General features: G+C 38.3%; 1 protein-coding gene across 2 annotated transcripts in view; it reads right to left on the bottom strand.

Moving 5' to 3' along the window:
• The window catches only part of LOC105222866 (uncharacterized), a 114504-nt gene that overhangs the window by 13410 nt on the left and 82540 nt on the right, over nt 1-18554 (bottom strand). Inside the window, exons 5-9 of one of the 2 annotated variants that reach the window (XM_049455113.1) lie at nt 16574-17598; nt 14559-14749; nt 7576-8212; nt 1582-1703; nt 214-291 (exon numbers count right to left, since the gene is read on the bottom strand). In XM_049455113.1, the coding sequence (XP_049311070.1) occupies nt 214-291; nt 1582-1703; nt 7576-8212; nt 14559-14749; nt 16574-17598 (2053 nt within the window). The remainder of the gene's footprint in view (nt 1-213; nt 292-1581; nt 1704-7575; nt 8213-14558; nt 14750-16573; nt 17599-18554) is intronic. The other variant, XM_049455114.1, reaches the window with a different exon arrangement.

Genomic DNA, 18554 nt, shown 5'->3' with positions numbered 1-18554 from the left:
AGATAAAATTGAATTTGGCGGCATTTATGCTATTAAACGCTTATTGATTTTTTAACAAGTTAAATAACCACAAACACCAACAAATCAAATGCTTGTAATTGCATTGAAATAGGTGTGTTTGTACCCGGTTAGTGCATGTCGTCACGGCGCTTGAATATATTACAACGTAGTAGCATAATTGAGTTAACAACAATATGATAGCATTAAACGCACCTGTTGTTCCGGTGGTCCTTGCCGCTGTTGGAAGTGCCCGTCGACGTAACCGAGTTTATTGAACGTGATCGGCGGCTTCTGAGCGAATAGCAGATGTAATCAGATGAGATGGCGGCGGTTGACACGCCGTCAAATGATGATTTTGTGAGTGCGCAAAAAGGAAAAAAATGGAAAGAATCGAGAAAAGCAAGTAAGTTAGCATAAAACGTGCGATGGCATAAAATTTTGTAGACGCGAGTGCCGAGCTAAAATCAGAATTTAATTTTTAAATGTTTTCTACAGCATGTAAGTATGTATTTACGAGGGCTGTTTGATAAAGCCGTGTGTGCTTACAAGGCTCCACAAGCTGTCAGCTGTCATGAAAAATGAGTAAGTTAAGTCATTAAGTTAAGTTATGGAGGCTGGCAACTAGCGACTACTGCTTGGATCTACAGAAATTGTTTGGAAATATGCTTGGGCTGTAAGCTATTATAGGGCTTGTCCGGAAACTTATAGGACTGAGTCGATTTAAAAAAATTGTTTGAACCAATCGTTACAATTCTTTAAAAACTTTCAAAATAGGCTCCTTCTGCATTGATGCAGCGCTGCCAGCGTGGAAAGCATTCTCCGGAATCGCCTTGACAGCCGAGGTACATACTGCTTGTATCCCCTCTGTCGTCTCAAAATGCTTTCCTTTCATCGCTCTTTTCACCTGGGATTTGCTCATTTATCAGCAACCTCTTTGCGGCCCTCCAAAAAAGCCTTTCCGAATAAACCCTCTATATTTCGATCGCGTCAACACAAGGAATCGCTTAAATAAAATAAGAAGTGAATCCAAAAATTAGACAAATACTTTTATAGATCTATTACAAAGCCATCATCATCATGACAAGGCAAAAATTCCAAATTTAGTACTCTTGATTGGTTTCTTGGTTGAACTTTGAAATTTGGCCATTTGGTAAGTTATTTCCAGAGTCATTCTTGAATCAAACAGTATTTGAGAATTTAAACGTAGCTGTTCATAAAATAAACTCTTCTTTAAATGAACATGGATTTATCATACCGTTCCTTTATCAATATAAGAGTCTTACGCTGGTGGCTCTGTGTAAATGCTGCTGCGTTTTAAATATTTAATTTCAACTGACATGAATATCCTCAACGTCATCTGCATGTCTTATGTCTAGTCAAGTCGCGTCTGCTTCATGAGCACTCCTGCCTTTACCCTAAATGTACATATATATAATATATATATTTACTTATAATCTTTTTATGTTGGTACTAACGTCTGCTTTATGACATTTTCAACTACTTCTCGCGTCACTCGCTACATTCTGTTTTATTTAGTCAGCCGCCTAACGTGTCTATTGATGTGGCTGCCTGTTTACTTACCGCAGGGAATCACCCAAATTGCATACACCATGCGACGTGATGCTGAAGCTCCGCAGGCGATAATATTCCAAATCGAGGTCGGCACAATGTATTGCTGCACGTCGCGTATCGGCGAGACGTGGCTACAAGTAAATAAGCATACAGAGACTGGTGTACTGGATAAAAGCACTAGTAAAATCACATTAAAATGAAGCCGCAAGTGTTCAGCTGAGTCGAGTTGCATACTTAGTTAAGATGAACTAGAAGTGTATGAATAATGAAATGAGTTGTTGTGAAAAGGCACATCAAAAGCGGTTGGGAAGTTACGAAAAAAATTGACTGCGACATTGGTCTATTCATGTGGCAAGGTTGCTATTCTTTATGTTTATTATGATTGTGATGGTAAAAAGCGCCAGCCAACAATATGAATATGATGAATGTGGCTGCAAACTTTTTTATTTTATTCAAGCTTCGTTAAAGAAATATTTATTCAATGAAATCTGCTGGAAATGAGCAAGATGGTGTTATAAGAATTTAGGCTTTTAATAATATTATTATTATTAGAAGTACTATATTGAGTTTGAATAGCAATCTCCCATCTGAAGAGCAACAGAGCGGCGGGGACCGATGGATTTCCGACCAATCTATTAAAATACGGCGGTGAAGAACTGCTCGGACGAAAGCATGCCCGACGATTGGAATTTAAGTGTGGTTTGCTCAATCCACAAGAAGGGAGACTCTACAAAAACTACGTTGGGATAAGCCTCCTCAACATCGCTTATAAGGTTCTACCGAGTGTAATATTGAAGCCCACCGCCAACAAACTGATTGGACCTGGAAAATCAACATCTGATCAGACATTCGTCATGCGCCAAGTCTTGAAAAAGACAAGTGAACAGAGGATCGACACACTCCACTTCTTCATCGGTTTCAAAGCTGCTTTTGACAGAATGACAAGGAGCTGCCTTTATGCAGCTATGTTTGATGTTAGTATCCTCGAAAAGGTAATACGGCTGTGCAAACTGACGTTGAGCAATATCAAATGTTCTGTCAAGATCGGGAAGGACCTGTCCGCGCCCATCGGCACTAAACGAGGTTTCAGACAAAGCTCCCTCTGCTCCCCATCCTGATATTTGGTGCAGAGGCATGAACGATTACTGCATCATATGAGTCGGCTTTGGAAGTGTTCGAGAGAAAGAAGATGTATGGTGATTTGGGTATTGGAAATGGCGATTACTGCAGTCGATGGAAAGATTTACGGTGACATTGACAAGGTTCAGTGAATCAAGAGACCGCTGCTGCGGTCTAGGCTAGGTCTTGTTGTCTGGATGACAACACTTCAGCTCTGAGTCAATAAAAGTGCAGAATATGATCTGAACTTTTCTTACCTTCGAGTGAAAGTACGAGAGGTAACTTGATAACCGTTTTATTATAGGGAGGTTGCGACTTAGTAAGCTGTTCCTATGACAGTCGGGACCCCGTAATTGGAACGGACCTGAAATTTTACTGTTAACTTCGAAGCATTCCTTCAAATTATTTCAGGAATATTTTATGCTGTCATAACAACAATAGGGAGTTTGCGAATAAGAGACACTGTAAAGCTGAGGTAGGCTTATGTTCTTTCAGATCATGTGACTGAGTGTAAAGTTCATTGAAATTAAACTAAGGTATTGCAGTTAATTGACAAACAAACGCAGATTATTTCGAGCTGAAGAAAACTTAAAGTCTGGCGTTGGGAATAGATTAAATAATTCAAATATTATTCTGGAAGTGAAAGAATCGGCTTGAATTTAAAGTTGTGCTATAAGTCTAAGATAACGCTATGATCTCAGAACAAAGTGTTTAGATCGGATCACTTTAGCATGTAGCTATTTTCCAACTGGTCGGTCCAAGTGAAGATAAATATCTTTTTTTACCCTATAAGGCTATAAGAAACGCATTTGTGAAGGGTGTTGCAGTTTCGGTTTACCAAAGTTAAAGTTTTTACAGGGTTTGTTTCCTAAAGTTACACATGAGAACCCACCAAAAAAGCACAATACATAGTTATCAAACGGATTAAAGAAGTTGAAAATCTGTCGATTGAATGTAGATAACGGAGACTACTTATACTGAGAAATATATCACCAATTTCCGCTCCATTTTCGTTTTCCTTTTATAGTCGGCATAACTATTGGAACACCCTCGTGTAGGCATTTAAAAAAAATATGCTCTAGTAAGACACAAGCAACACACACATTCAAATTATTTTGTCAGTGAACAGCTGATGCAATAAATTCACAATTTTCTCACTACCATGATTTGGAATATGATATTTCGGGTTTTTCGTGCGCACCCAAGCGTTTACATAGCTGATAGTTGGCTCTGAGGCGAGTCAAATATTGATTTAAAAACTTTTATTTATCTTTGCAGGTTCGCTGACCTAAAAACGAGGATTCTCCAAGAGTCCTCCTGTTTGTGTGTGCATGAGCGTATGAGTATGCATAAGCGAAATTTGATAAAGAAACGGAAAAAAGGTAAACACAAAAGTGTGCAAAAGCGCATGCACACATTCGCATATTTACTTGATGAAAAACAGATGCAGTTAAACTTGTGTGTGTGTGTGTTTTTTGTTCCTGTTAAAAATAAAACCGTACACATATATAGCTATAAATATTTATATATTTACATCTATGTATGTATATGTGAGTGTGCTTGCATAAATTGTGCTGAGAGTTGAGCTATTCAGTCGAGCGGCAGAGATTGCTGTCAGTTGGTTTCATATTACAAGAAGCTTAACTGTGGCACTACTACCAAAAAGCGCCAAATAAATTGGAGAAAAATGTAAAATATAAATTGCTGCATATATTTGTGTGTGTGTGTGTTTAAATAACTGAATATTAAATTTGTGGCGGACATCGAGCCAACACTATGCCAATTTGTTCTTTCTCGAAATTCATGTGAAACCGTCAGTCCAGAATTGAAAGCAAACAAGCCAAACTGTAAAAACAGGGCAGCAATAAAGTTGTAATATTTTTGTCTACGAAAATTCGTATAAATTTGTACCAACACAGAGACAGTTATTTGAAGATAACAATATTACGAATTCAAATTCTATATAAATTCTATATTACTAGGGGAAGCCTTAGCAAAGTACTTGTTGAAGTTTCTGTAAAATAATTTATTAAATAAAGTTTGGTGCAATTGTACAAGCGCTATCTTTGAGAGACATTAGAGTCAAGTTTGGCTAAAAACCATGAGAATATAAAAAAAGTGGTTTCTCGGTCAAAAAAAAGCTAACCCATTCCAAAACTGATCCAAAAGGATTGTCTGAGTTTTACCATGAAAAAAAATTGAACAACGAGTTCGCTGTAAAACTTGTGTTTCCAATAGAATCACGGTAACGAAATCGTTGAAAATGTTGCAAAATCGTTTTGGGGAACCTACTTTTAAACGAAAATAAGTTTTTGAGTGGCACACAGTGTTCAGTGAAGGGTGCGAAGTCTTCGAATGCCTTATGTGAGTCGTTCATCCACACCTCTGCTAATATCGATAACATCAAAAACTTGAAGAAAAATTAATTTAAAATTCTCGCATTAAATTTATACAGATAACAGATGGTCTCAACATCTCTTATGAAAAGATTCAACATTAGAACATCCATCGTTAGAATCCTTTCAAAGGAACTGTTCGCGCTATCAAATTCCAGCATGATTGTCACCAAGCCAAACAAGAGACGAGAGCCATTGCTCAGCTGTCGTATTGGAGAGATTTGGTTGTCTGTGATTTCTTTCTGTTTCTGAAACTGAAAAATCGGTTTCGGAGAACGTGTCATGAGTCCATTGAGTATGTGTATTCTAAATCGAAAAAATCTCCGAAAAACTCTTATAGAAATTTTACAACTGTATAATGATAGCTTTAGAAGATACATATATAATCTTTAGTAACAGAGGTTTCGATATTTTGAAAAAATTAATTAAAAGTAATTTCGTGTGTTGTGAGGTTGGTTCAGTTTAGGATTTTTAAAAGGTCAAAAACCATTCGTAAGTGGTTTGCTAAATTCCTTATAGCCACATTATTTTTGATGGTGTAAAAATATGCAGTCAATAAGTTTAAAATATTGTTTTGTTAAACGTTGATAACGCGCTCAAAAAGCTAAAAATTATTATTTGGTACTCAAAGATTAAATTTAAAAGCGAAAAACCATGAATAGCGGTTGGAATACCTAAAGAACGAAATCGCTGAAATACGACTCTATTTGAAGAAAAACACGAACCAATAAAAATGATGAATTGCCTTCCCTTCTGATCTTCACTTCTGAATCGAGGCTCGGGTATTTTTTGTTGTTCTGATATAACAAATCAATGTTCCAGCGAAAGAAAAGACTTTAGGTATAAAGCTATTTTTTGAACTATGAATCGAATTTTCAAAACTATTGTATTCTTCTGAAAATTATAAGAACTTTTCATTGTGAGCCAGGCTCATGCCGCAAAAAAAACACAAATATATCCTTTTTTTGCCTTTAATGCGGCTGTGTAAACTGTTACCAAAAGTTCTGTCAAGACCGGGAAGGACCACTCCGAACCCTTCGATACCAAAAGAGGAGAAAATAGGTCAAGCTGCAGAGTTAAATAGAGAAGATACAATCTTCTATAAGAGTGTACAACTGCTGGCTTACGCCGATAACATCGATATCATTGGCTACTTTCTCCAGACTGGATAATGAAGCAAAACAAATGGGTCTGGTAGTGAACGAGAGCAAGGCAGTCATAACTTCGAAGTCGTAGACGGTTCGTCTATCTCGATCCCGTTTTAACACAAACAATAATGTCAGCCTGGAAATCCAACGTAGAATAACTCTTGCCATCAGATGCTTCTTCGGCCTGTGTAGGCCATTGAGTAGAAAAGTCCTCTCTCGACGAAAAAAGACAAAATTCTACAGGTCACACATCTTCCCCGTCCTGCTATACGGTACAGAGGCATGAACGATGTCAACATCTGATGAGGCGGCGTTACGAGTTTTTGAAAGAAATGCTCTGCGGAAGATTTATGTCTTTTGCGCATTGGCAACGGGAATATCGCATTCGATGGAACGATGAGCTGTATGAGACATACGACGACATTGACATAGTTCAGCGAATTACAAGACAGCGGCTGCGCTGTTGTTCAAATGAACGAAAATACTCCAGCTCTGAAAGTATTCGACGCAGTACCGTCGGGGAAAGCAGAGGAAGGAACTTAACTGATTGATGGATACTAACCAGGCATTGAGAAAACGGCCTATACACTAAATGTTTCATTAGTATTTATTAGAAAGTGATCTGAAAGAAAATTTGCTGTTAAAGCAAAATATCCTAATCCTGGGATAGAAATTAACTTCTTGAAAAGGAAAAGCTTGTTTAAGAAGGACAATATTACATAATTAGCTTTAGATCAAGACAAATTTACTACTCAGTACTGTTTAATATGCTGAGGCAACTAAAACAACAAATAAGTCCGCTGAAGTACTGCAAATAAGTCATCAAAAGGCAAACGGAAGCACAGCTCGGAATCAACCAGGCAAGCGTTTGCTTTTTGTTTGCATTGCTTGCTTTGCTCTTCATTGCACTGTTTTGTGAAAATATTTACTATTAAATTTGTTGAGTTGTTGCAAGGGAGGCTTGGTCACGTGACACGTGCGCATATACCCGTTTGGAAATTATTGCAGCTACGATTTGTGGGACTTCTATAGAATCCATATTTAATTTTTTTTTAATATTTTGTGGTTGGTTTTTTCAAAAGGAATTTTGAAAGTTATTGTCTTCCCAATATGAATATAAAGAAGTCATAGATCATTGACAAAAAATTGGCATAAAACACATGAATCCTTTTTACCAAAAAGATAATAATTTCTCTTCTCTTGCAACAATTTTTCCAACAGGGAATTTTTCGCAACAATAACAAAACAAGCATCCGTTTAACTATGCATGCACACACATAAGTACATACTCATTTTGACCTAGGCTCATAAAAACAATTTTACGTTGAGTTTATATTTACCTTTCTACTTTCAGCTGGCATACTCGAGGTGCGCATCCGTTGACGCTGCCGACTGCCCTGCAGCTGTGCAATGGTCGCTGAACTGCTGTGCAATATATTGGAGGCGGCACGTTGCACACCGCTTGTGCCCACATTGACGACCGCGCCCACGCTTCCAATGCCGCTTTCGATTACATCTAGTTCATAGTGGCTATCATTCAAGCCGTTATTCTTGTTATTGTTGCCATTGCCATTGCCGTTACCGGCGTTGTTATGCTGATGGTTCAGCATGGTTGGCGAGTCACCAGTCTGCAGTATGTCACTGACCATTTCACCAGCACTTGTTGCCGTATCCTCCAACACCGAAGCGAGTGCCGACGATGAGCCACATAGCAAATCCATATTTGTGGCTATACTGCCACCAATGCCTGCGCCACCGCCGCCGCCACCAAACAGTAGCGGTGTGGCCGAAGAGTACTGTGGTGAGACCGCGCCAGACATGGCTTGTTGAAAGGTGAGCACACCGGCACTGCTGCCACTGCCACTGCCACTGCCGCTGCCGCTACCACTTCCGCCACTGTCGATGCCCATGGAGTGCAGTGAGGGCAGGCGTGTCGGTTTGCCGCTCACTGGTGATTTTGCCAACGTGATGCGGTCACTGTGAATGTGTAAATTTAATTGTTAGTGCAATTGCTGACAATAAAATGGTATGGAATTTAATTAAATAACTTTATGGCTATGGGAATTAGCAGCATTATATTGCTTGTTCGGGTTTTTTGTGTTTGGCTAGTTGGCGGAAATGTAAAATTTATTAAGCTATGTGAGGATTGCTGTAGATGTTTGTTTATTTAAGTCATCAGAGTGTGGATTCAATCAAATTGCGAGAGAAATAAATTTAATTTAACATTTGAACCAAGGCTTGCATCTCAGCTGGGCGTTATGAACAAGGAGAGCAAAATATACAATATGTGCACACCTAAACTTCAGTGGGTCAAGTAAGAATAGAAACTAATTATAGGAGAAAATTACATGTTTAATTCGTAGAATAGATTTTAGTAACTGAATATAAGACATTCCTTCACTAACTTTGACGAAACCCTAATAAACTTTAGTGCTCTCAAAGCCGCCTGGCTGTCTGTGTATATAAATATACTCTTTGTTGTCAACATACTTCTTTTCAGAAAAAGCGGGTTTTATTTAATTGTTGTGATCTCAACTTGGAAGACACAGAAGTAGTCCTGATGGCGCAAGCCGATTTCCAGCTTTGCACAGAACACACCAAATCCCATTTGATTATCTAGCTTGGAGCCGTCCGTATAGATGCTTATCCCCTCGCCCTTGTCCACCTCGCCGATTTACCACTATTCTCTGGAAGGGAAAATTTTCTATAAGGTTTCAAAAATATGTGCTAATTGGAAGACTTGAAAACTTTGCAATTATCATATAATGCCTCTTGTTACTGCCAACTAATATGGAGGATTCCCTCAGTCTATGAGCGGACTTTGCTGCTTGAATTAGAACTACATCTGCAGATTTACCAAATTTAGTACTCGTAGTATCGATATCAAGGCGGCGGTTTATGTCCCAACTTTGACTTCCCTTCCGTAATTTTAATGCCAAAGACTAGAAGACCAATTGTCGAAAACATCGACGAAATAATGGTAATCGCAGAGTCCAATCATTAGATAGGCATTATATCTATTACCCAAGGGCTAAACATTGCAGAAACCCCGTTCGAACCATTTAAATAAGGCTTAAGAGAAATTATGTTTCATCAAGACAATGCCAGCCGAGTTGGTTAGGAGTTTCTATTCATCCATATTCTAGTCCGGACCTGGCAGTAACTTGGTGTCTGCTTTTACTATTAGCGAATAATTTTGTTGGTGAAAATGGTAAAAAAAAACAGCAAATTAATTCAAAATAGAGGATTTTTTTAGCACACCTATCACGAATTCAATTTTCATCGCTGTTAAAAAAGTCGGAAATAAATTTTTAGAATTAGAAAAACCATTAAGCTGTTTCAATTAAAAAATCTATTAATAATCCATAGTTTTTTGTAAAATCAAAATTATTACTGCGACTGAAATTAAAAAAATATGACTGCGAACAGATAGACTATGGATTTTACGAAAATCTGAGCAAAGTTTGGACTTGAAATTAAGGTTACCATTTGTCTAAGAATTTGTACTGATAGCATGATTTAATATAAAAATATATCGCCACCTAAAATGCAAAACAATGCAGCATCAAAAATAGGAATTAAGTTTTTTATTACTTACGATTCACTACATCAAGACATAAGTAATATGAACTTTAAATTTTCAGCTTCCACTGTCAGATATAACCAATATATAACCATTTTATAACCGAAATTCGAAAAGTTTCAATGTGAGTGGTTTCTACTATATCGTTTTTCTTTAGTCTGTCAAATTATGCAAAGGGATGTTACGTTATTTTGGATTCTAGGTGACGATATGGAACACTTCACCTCCTGAAAAATATGATTCAAATTAATTATTGAAACGTCAAGCCCAATTTCAGATTATAAAGGGTGATTTTTAAGAGCTTGATAACTTTTTTAAAAAAAACGCATAAAATTTGCAAAATCTCATCGGTTCTTTATTTGAAACGTTAGATTGGTTCATGACATTTACTTTTTGAAGATAATTTCATTTAAATGTTGACCGCGGCTGCGTCTTAGGTGGTCCATTCGGAAAGTCCAATTTTGGGCAACTTTTTCGAGCATTTCGGCCGGAATAGCCCGAATTTCTTCGGAAATGTTGTCTTCCAAAGCTGGAATAGTTGCTGGCTTATTTCTGTAGACTTTAGACTTGACGTAGCCCCACAAAAAATAGTCTAAAGGCGTTAAATCGCATGATCTTGGTGGCCAACTTACGGGTCCATTTCTTGAGATGAATTGTTGTCCGAAGTTTTCCCTCAAAATGGCCATAGAATCGCGAGCTGTGTGGCATGTAGCGCCATCTTGTTGAAACCACATGTCAACCAAGTTCAGTTCTTCCATTTTTGGCAACAAAAAGTTTGTTAGCATCGAACGATAGCGATCGCCATTCACCGTAACGTTGCGTCCAACAGCATCTTTGAAAAAATACGGTCCAATGATTCCACCAGCGTACAAACCACACCAAACAGTGCATTTTTCGGGATGCATGGGCAGTTCTTGAACGGCTTCTGGTTGCTCTTCACCCCAAATGCGGCAATTTTGCTTATTTACGTAGCCATTCAACCAGAAATGAGCCTCATCGCTGAACAAAATTTGTCGATAAAAAAGCGGATTTTCTGCCAACTTTTCTAGGTAATATTTTGGTAATAAAATTCAATGATTTGCAAGCGTTGCTCGTTAGTAAGTCTATTCATGATGAAATGTCAAAGCATACTGAGCATCTTTCTCTTTGACACCATGTCTGAAATCCCACGTGATCTGTCAAATACTAATGCATGAAAATCCTAACCTCAAAAAAATCACCCGTTATTTTCGGTATAAGAAGAACATCTGTATGTAGGTTAAGAGAAAGATCTGACAATTTGCCGTATTGAATCTTTATTAAGCTTTTATCCTAAAAAAAGAAAAAAAAGATCGATTATACTGAAGCTATATAAAAGGTTTACTTATAGGAACTTGATTTTGATCGGTGGATTTTGTTGGCTTAGCCGATCTGAACAATTTATTCGAATATTGTAGCATTACTTTGGATAATAAACCATCCTTGAAGATCTTCTGTCAAATAAAACAATTTTTATTTCAAGAACTTGATTTCGATAGTTCAGTTTACATATAAGCTCTATCTTATAGGGTCCGATATCGGGGATAACGATAAATGAGCTGCTATATGGGAAAAAAAAATTACGTGTGCAAAATTTTAGATCGATGTTTCTAAAACTGAGGGAGTAGTTCGCGTATATACTGACAGACGGGCAGATACACATGGCTAAATCAAGTCGACCCTCCACGCCGAAATATATATATTTTTATACATGTTACTTACGAAATTTATAATTAAACTTGAGGTACTCTCGATGTACACTCTTTAATGTTTGCTAGATAATTATTATTATTATTTTCTATATAATTATTGAAGATAAGCAAGAAGTTAGATTTTTTCAGAATTGTTTATTGTTTTGAAATTAATTTTATTCTGCGCTAAGTGATGTGTATATACATATGTGTATCTATGTATATTTTATGGTTAAAAGTTTTTTAAAGCTATGAACATTTTACTTCTTATCAAACTGAAACTGCGAATGCTTTTTAATATTGCTTTTAATATATTTGAAATGTCCTTAAAGAAAAGCCTGCTACTTCTGCTTTATCCATCACACAATCACATTTGACATACTGCAAGCTTTGAGTGCATTAAGGCCATTCTTTTTCAGTATCCTAATATCCACAATTTTTGTTTGCCGCTCTCGTCAGTCTTTACTTTGGCAGTCACGGCACGGTTGCCCTTTTGATTGCTCTTTCATATCCGTTCTCTTACAGGCATTCGCCGTCAATGGCTTTACTTTATTTCCACCTCAAGCCGAAATCCTTTTTTAAACGGCCGTTTCATGAATCGCCGCATGGACACTTGCTTTACTGCGGTGTGTACACACCACATAAACCCGTTTTATCCATATTTGTGCTTGAGTACTCGCCTCTGCGTGCAACTATGTGCGCGCGTGTGTGTGGGATAGTGGATGTGGGCGTGTGTGTGCTTTGCCCAGTGGTTATTATGCCAGAAAAGGTTGTGCATGCCATCTAATAAATATGGCAACAATATTGCTGGCCGTTGCACGCAATATCAATAAGCTCGGCTCGGTACTTATGTGTGCGCCCACCTGGGCGTATGAGTAATGCATAGCGTAGAATGTGTGATACATTCCCAAGCCTGAGCATACATGCATACTAACAGTGGTAAGTGCATAAGGGCATATGTACATATATATAAAACTGTATGCAGTCTTAACGGTAAAGCATACTTCAAAAAGCATTCCGCAAAAATTGCATTACTAAATTGTTGGCGAGAGCGGCTTCTGCAGGTGCGCTTAGTGTGGAGCGGAAGCAGTTTTGCGCCCACGAAGTGGACATTGTTGCGGCATTTTGCTTGAGCGTGTCTTTAATGGTTTATTGCATGCGTGCAGAGTTTGCAATACACGAGTGCGCTCAGCAAAGTTTTAGCACATTCGCTTTACGGTGCGGATGAGTAATCAGCTCCTAGGCTTTTGTGGTCGCATGAAATGTAACTACCAATTATGGTTTGTGGTGCAAAGTGCCTTTAACGATTTGAAGTTCTCACTAAACAATTTTGACGCATTTAATGTGGTGTAACTTTGAAGTTTTTTGTAGAAAAAATTGCCTTTACTGCCATTTTGAGTTGAAAATTTCATACAATATCCACTTATTTAAGGAGTTTTCATTTGAGATCTAGAATGTTATAATTAATGGTATCCTGCGCAGGGTATATACGAGGTATATAATCTTGCCATCAAGTTTGTAACATTCAGAAGGAAGGAAACGTTGGAAACCCTATAAAGCTTATAGATAGCCTGAAGTACTGACTTAGCAGTCTGCAGCCGCAAAGGCCCTGGGATCCATGTTTCCAAATATAGATCACATCGACTCACTAGTACCTAACAGCGTATGGGACTTTGTCAATATGCTGGGACTAGGCGAGTGCTTATAAATAACCTTTTGTAACTGTAGAGTATATTAACACCATAACTCTTTCATTTCGTAGTAGTTCCGTCAAAAGAAACCGGTAACCTTGATGTTGCGAAAATATGTAATTCAAAATATATTTCTCAAATTCTAAAAAAAATTATCTCTGACGCTTCATTTCAATTGCTGGCAACTATTATTAAAAAAAAAATTTATTCCTCAGTATTTTTTGCAAATTTGTCTACTCTTTAATTTTAATCCTTGTGCTGTAAGAGCTTCTTTCTTGCAGCAGGCAAGTTTTCTTTGTAGCAAGTTATCAGGATGTGAATGCTAAGCCTGTGGGCGTTTTTCTTATGTTCCTGTTAGCTTCATTATTTAGCTACCATTTTGCTACTGCATCTGCTTTTAACTTGTTCTCTTTACCTGTTCCGGACTAATGGAATTAAAACTCTAATTCATTGCTTTTTTAAGTCTAAAGGGTAAAGTGAGATTATGTATGACTGAGATTATGATTGAAGAAGAAGAAAGTACAGAAAACGAATGAAAGTGATTGAATTTCTGCTTTTTGTGACAAAATATACTCAACTACTCCCAACCTATCACTTTCTCAAAGATTCTAGTATGTTGTAAATATATAACATTGATTTTCTGAACACCTAGTGTTTGCACTAAATATCATTTTTATTACCTGGATCTTTGTCATTTATTTAATCATAAATTTTCCTCCATAGGTCTCGCAGTTTTGACGGAAATCGAGATAAAATGTTTGAAGCCCTTAAGAATTCAACCAGCCCAATTATCTACCAGACCACAGATAGCCCATAAATTATTTTTCTAATCATTTTCATCTTCCATTTCCAATGGGTTTTTACTATTTTCAAAGGATTCTGGGTTGGACTAAACCAGAACAAAAACACAATTATCGAGCAAGATAATCCTTCTAATACAATATTACGAAATTAGGATAACTTATTTCAAAACGAAATTAAAGTAACGGAATTGAAAAAAATCACGCATAATAATTAAACCATTTTTTGACTGAACTATTTCGAAAGAGGGAGAACAGCTTAGTCAATGATTACAATTGCCTTATTTGAATAATTTTCTATTTATTTCAAAAGAATCCAGTTGAGTTTCAGAAAAATAACACTATGCTCAGGGAATGCAACCATCTCTAGAGTACAGAACTAATAAATTAGCACAGGCTTATCAAACTGAGATTTTGCTTCAATTGATACTCAGGTTATTCCCTTTGGTATTAGCTCTTTTCACCTTCATTATACTTATATTCCTACTCATAATTATTTATATATGTACATATATGTAGTATATTGTTCTTATTACTTACCGTGTTCCGCTGTGCGTTAGATTTATTGTGTTGCCATCCGTTGTTGTTGCATGATGATTTCTCAAATTTGTAATATCTGCTAGAGTTGTACCTTCACCGCGATTATAACTAACATCGGAAGCCAATAGATTTGTGACGATTGATGAGGAACGGCGTCTGGTGAGTAATGGTGATTTTTGCACCCGCTTGGTCTGGAAAAGTGGAAAGAGTTTATCATTTTATATGTGAATAATATATATATACATATCTAGCTATACCAAATTTATTTAAAAGAAAACATTTGAATATTATTTACTGCTTAAGGGTTATATCCATTGTGAATTAAAGAAATGATTTTGGAGCGTAGGTGTTAAGATCACGCAAGTGATGAAAGTTCCCTGAGCGCTATTCACTGCAGCAACTCTGACATCAGGTCTTAGACCAAGTATGTTATGAAAAGGACATAGTAGTATCTGAGGAGAGAAAACATACTGCCTAACTCGCAAATTTACAAGAGCTTGCCAATCGGGCCGACAGGGGTGATGCTCGAAACTTCTACGAAAAGATGATCGAACAGCAATTACCCGTGTGAATAGCTCCCCAAAGCGACGGGCGCCTTGTGCGACTTCTTCAATCTACTGCAGGAGAAAACAATTCGAGTTAGAAAAGGAAGGAAGGAAAGAAGGTGAATAGAGAAGGTGCCATCTTCTATAAGAGTGTGCCGAGGACATCGATATCATTGCCTATAACGACCGCGCCGTTAGTTCCGCTTTCACCAGAATGAATAAGGAAGCGAAGCGTATAGGTCTGGTAATGAACGAGGGCAAGACGAAAGATATCCTGTCATCATACAAATAGTCGTCGCACTCGCAACTTAACTCACACGTCTCTGTTGACTGCCATAACTTTGAACACGTAAATAATTTCGTATATCTTGGAACCAGCATAAACATCAACAACAATATCAGACTTGAAATCCAACACAAAAACACTCTTGCCAACTGGTATTACTTTGGATTCAGTAGGCAATTGAACAGAGACCAAACTCTACAAGCCGGACTATAGTGTGCGGAGGCATGGACAATGATCTTATGAGTTGGGCTTAGAAGTATTCGAGATAAAAGTTTTGCGGAAGATTTGTGGTCCTTTGCGTATTGACAACGGCTAGCATGGAAGTCGATGAAACGTAATTTAAGAGATATAGGGTGACATTGACATAGTTCAGCAAATCAAGAGACAGCAGACGAAAGAGAACACTCCAGCTCTGCAGATTTTCGATTCAGTACCCGCCTTTGGAAGCAGAGAAAGAGGAAGTCCTATACTCCGTTGGAAAGATTAGTTGGAGAAGACCCTGGTTACACTTGGAAAAGAAGAAAAGACTGTTGTTAACTTGGCTATGAATGTGTGTTCTTGATAATATTTGATAGTTCTAAGTTTTGTCATTCGTACTTAAAATACAAAATATGTTCCAAGCTTCGAAATGTTAAATAAATAATTAATTACAAGCATTTTGCATATGTGTTTGCTGTCAGATATAATACTTTAAGCCTCGCTCTCCGCATTTCGAAAGCATTAATATTTCCATACCATAGAAATCCAACATAATTCAACTCATTTGGTGTAAACTTGTAATTTGACCCAATTAATTGGTGAAACGAAATTTCAAATATAAATACGCTTTTCAACTGCTATTTTATGTAATGTGCTCTCGCATTGACTTATTCACGCTCGCCGCACAATGCAGCTCAAGCGAGCGGAGCTCAGCGCAAATTCAATTCAACGCTGACCTCGTTCGCATGCAATTAATTGAAAGAGTCCATGTAAATGATATCCTGTTTTAAATACTCGTTTGCCTGAATGCAATGAATGCGGGAGCACAGTGCCGAGCAGCGTTTACATTTGTGATGCTCTAGAAATCCAATAAATCCCACAGTCAACCGGCGTTATTAACACGCATTTTAAACGCACTCCCGACCGCTTAAATACCCCACATTTATTATATACATGTAAGTGTGTGTGTGTGTGTTTGTACTTACGCTGGCACTGCTGCGTCCAGTGTTGCCCAATGCGACCGCTGCAGCTATGGCACCGTTATGATTGCTGTTGCTGTTGTTGGCGTTTGCGCTAATAGCCGGCGCTGCGACGGCGTTGACAAAACTTGCGCTGGCAGCATTTAATAGATCGCTGAATTTATTCACTGACGTCGAACTTTTCGGGTGTGCCGGATGTGCCGTATGCAGGTCCATGTACAACAAGTTATTGGTTACATTAGCGGCAGTGTTGCCTGTGTTGGTGTTGGCGATGGTGGTGGGCGGCGCCGCCGTATTGGCCGCGGCACAACAAGCTGACGTACCACCCACCAAAGCCATTTGAAGCTCGGCGCCCACGTCAGCCGGGCCTGCTGGTTTTACTGTAATCGCATCAAAGTTGTAATTACTGTTGCTGTAGCGCAACTCACCGCCCATATTGTTGCCAACACAATCGCCCACAACACCTCCGCACGACATCTCGATGGGCGCACCAGCCGCCGTCGCCGCATTATTGCCAATGCCCGAGTTAGCGTTCGCACAGAGGCCGCCTCCGATGCCGGCGAGATTTATCGCTGATCCTAACATGCCACTTAGCGTGTTGAGATTTGTGCGACTGCCGGAAAGTAGGCCGCTCTGTTGTTGCACACGCTGCAGTACGGCCTCTTTGGTGTGGTATGCGCCGTAGCCGCGTCCTTTCGGTGGCTGAGGGAGCGCGCGATGTGGCAGCATTTGCTCTTTGCAACAGACGTTTGTTTGGGCGGTGGCGTTGTTCGCCGGTGCTGGCCCTGTAGACTTTAATGTATTTAGTTGCATTTGCTGTTGATGCTGGCTTGGATGATGCTGCAAATGTTGTTGCTGTTGTGTGTGCATTTGTTGGTACTGTGGCGCAGCTGTTGAGGGTTTCTTTAGGATTGGCTTCAGCACAGTGGTAGTGGTGCTTGGCGGTGGCTGCGGCGGCAACGTGGGCAATTCAGCCGGTGTGGGTGTCGAGGAGGTACTGCTTATGGTATCACTTTCCTCACAGCTAGCATCTGCAAGATGTTGTACAAAACGGTATATTGATTAAGTTGTCAATTGTAATTGTGGCAGATTTGTAAAGCATTTGTGTTCAGTTGCTTTTTGTTGTTTTGCTTTTAAGTGGTAATTTGCTTGGTAAAGTGATTTATTCGAGCAAGACATTCTAGCAAGTAAAAATAAATGTTTGTATAAGGGGCAAAATATCCTATTTGTGTTTTTAGTTCGTGTTTGATAAGGGGAGATATATCCCGAATGTAATTTAAGTCTCTATTTTAGTCTGTGATCTAACGCATATTGGCATCTTAACTCAAGAACTATGAGCTATTTGAGAACCGTTTTTACTTCATCATTTGTTTTTTTTACTATCTAAAGGAGTTATAGTTCACGATAACTCGATATACAGGGTTTCCCAGTAACAATGATATGATTTCTTAAAAAAACAAAAAAATCGATACAATTAAGTTCTGCATATAACATCACTCAAATGGCCTCCACGACTTCTTCTGCAGGAACGAATTCGATGAACCCAATTTTTGCGTACTGATTCCACTGAAACAAGTCGTATATCATGAATAGCACTTTCAATATTGATTTCCAAAGCTGGAAGAGAGTCTGGTTTATTTTTAAAGACCAATGACTTCAAATAACTCCACAAGAAGTAGTCTAATGGTCTTAAATCTTCTTAGAGGCAATTCAATATCACAATTTCTTGAAGTAATCGAATCCCCAAATTTTTTCGGCAATAATTCGGTTGTTGCACGTGCTGTGTGGCAGGTAGCCCTGTCTTGTTGGAACCAGATGTTGTCAAGGACAACTGCTTCCAATTGTGGCCGTAAAATGTTATCTTCAATCTATAACGCTTTCCATTGCCAGTAACAGTCTCACCACTTTTATTTCGAAAGAAGTTCGGACCAATGATTCCAACAGACCAAAAATCATACCAAGCTGTTCAATTTAGGTTATGTAATGG

Source organism: Bactrocera dorsalis, chromosome 4 (genome assembly GCF_023373825.1).
Source record: "Bactrocera dorsalis isolate Fly_Bdor chromosome 4, ASM2337382v1, whole genome shotgun sequence".
NCBI classification, from domain to species: domain Eukaryota; kingdom Metazoa; phylum Arthropoda; class Insecta; order Diptera; family Tephritidae; genus Bactrocera; species Bactrocera dorsalis.
This window is presented reverse-complemented; position numbering and strand designations above follow the sequence as displayed.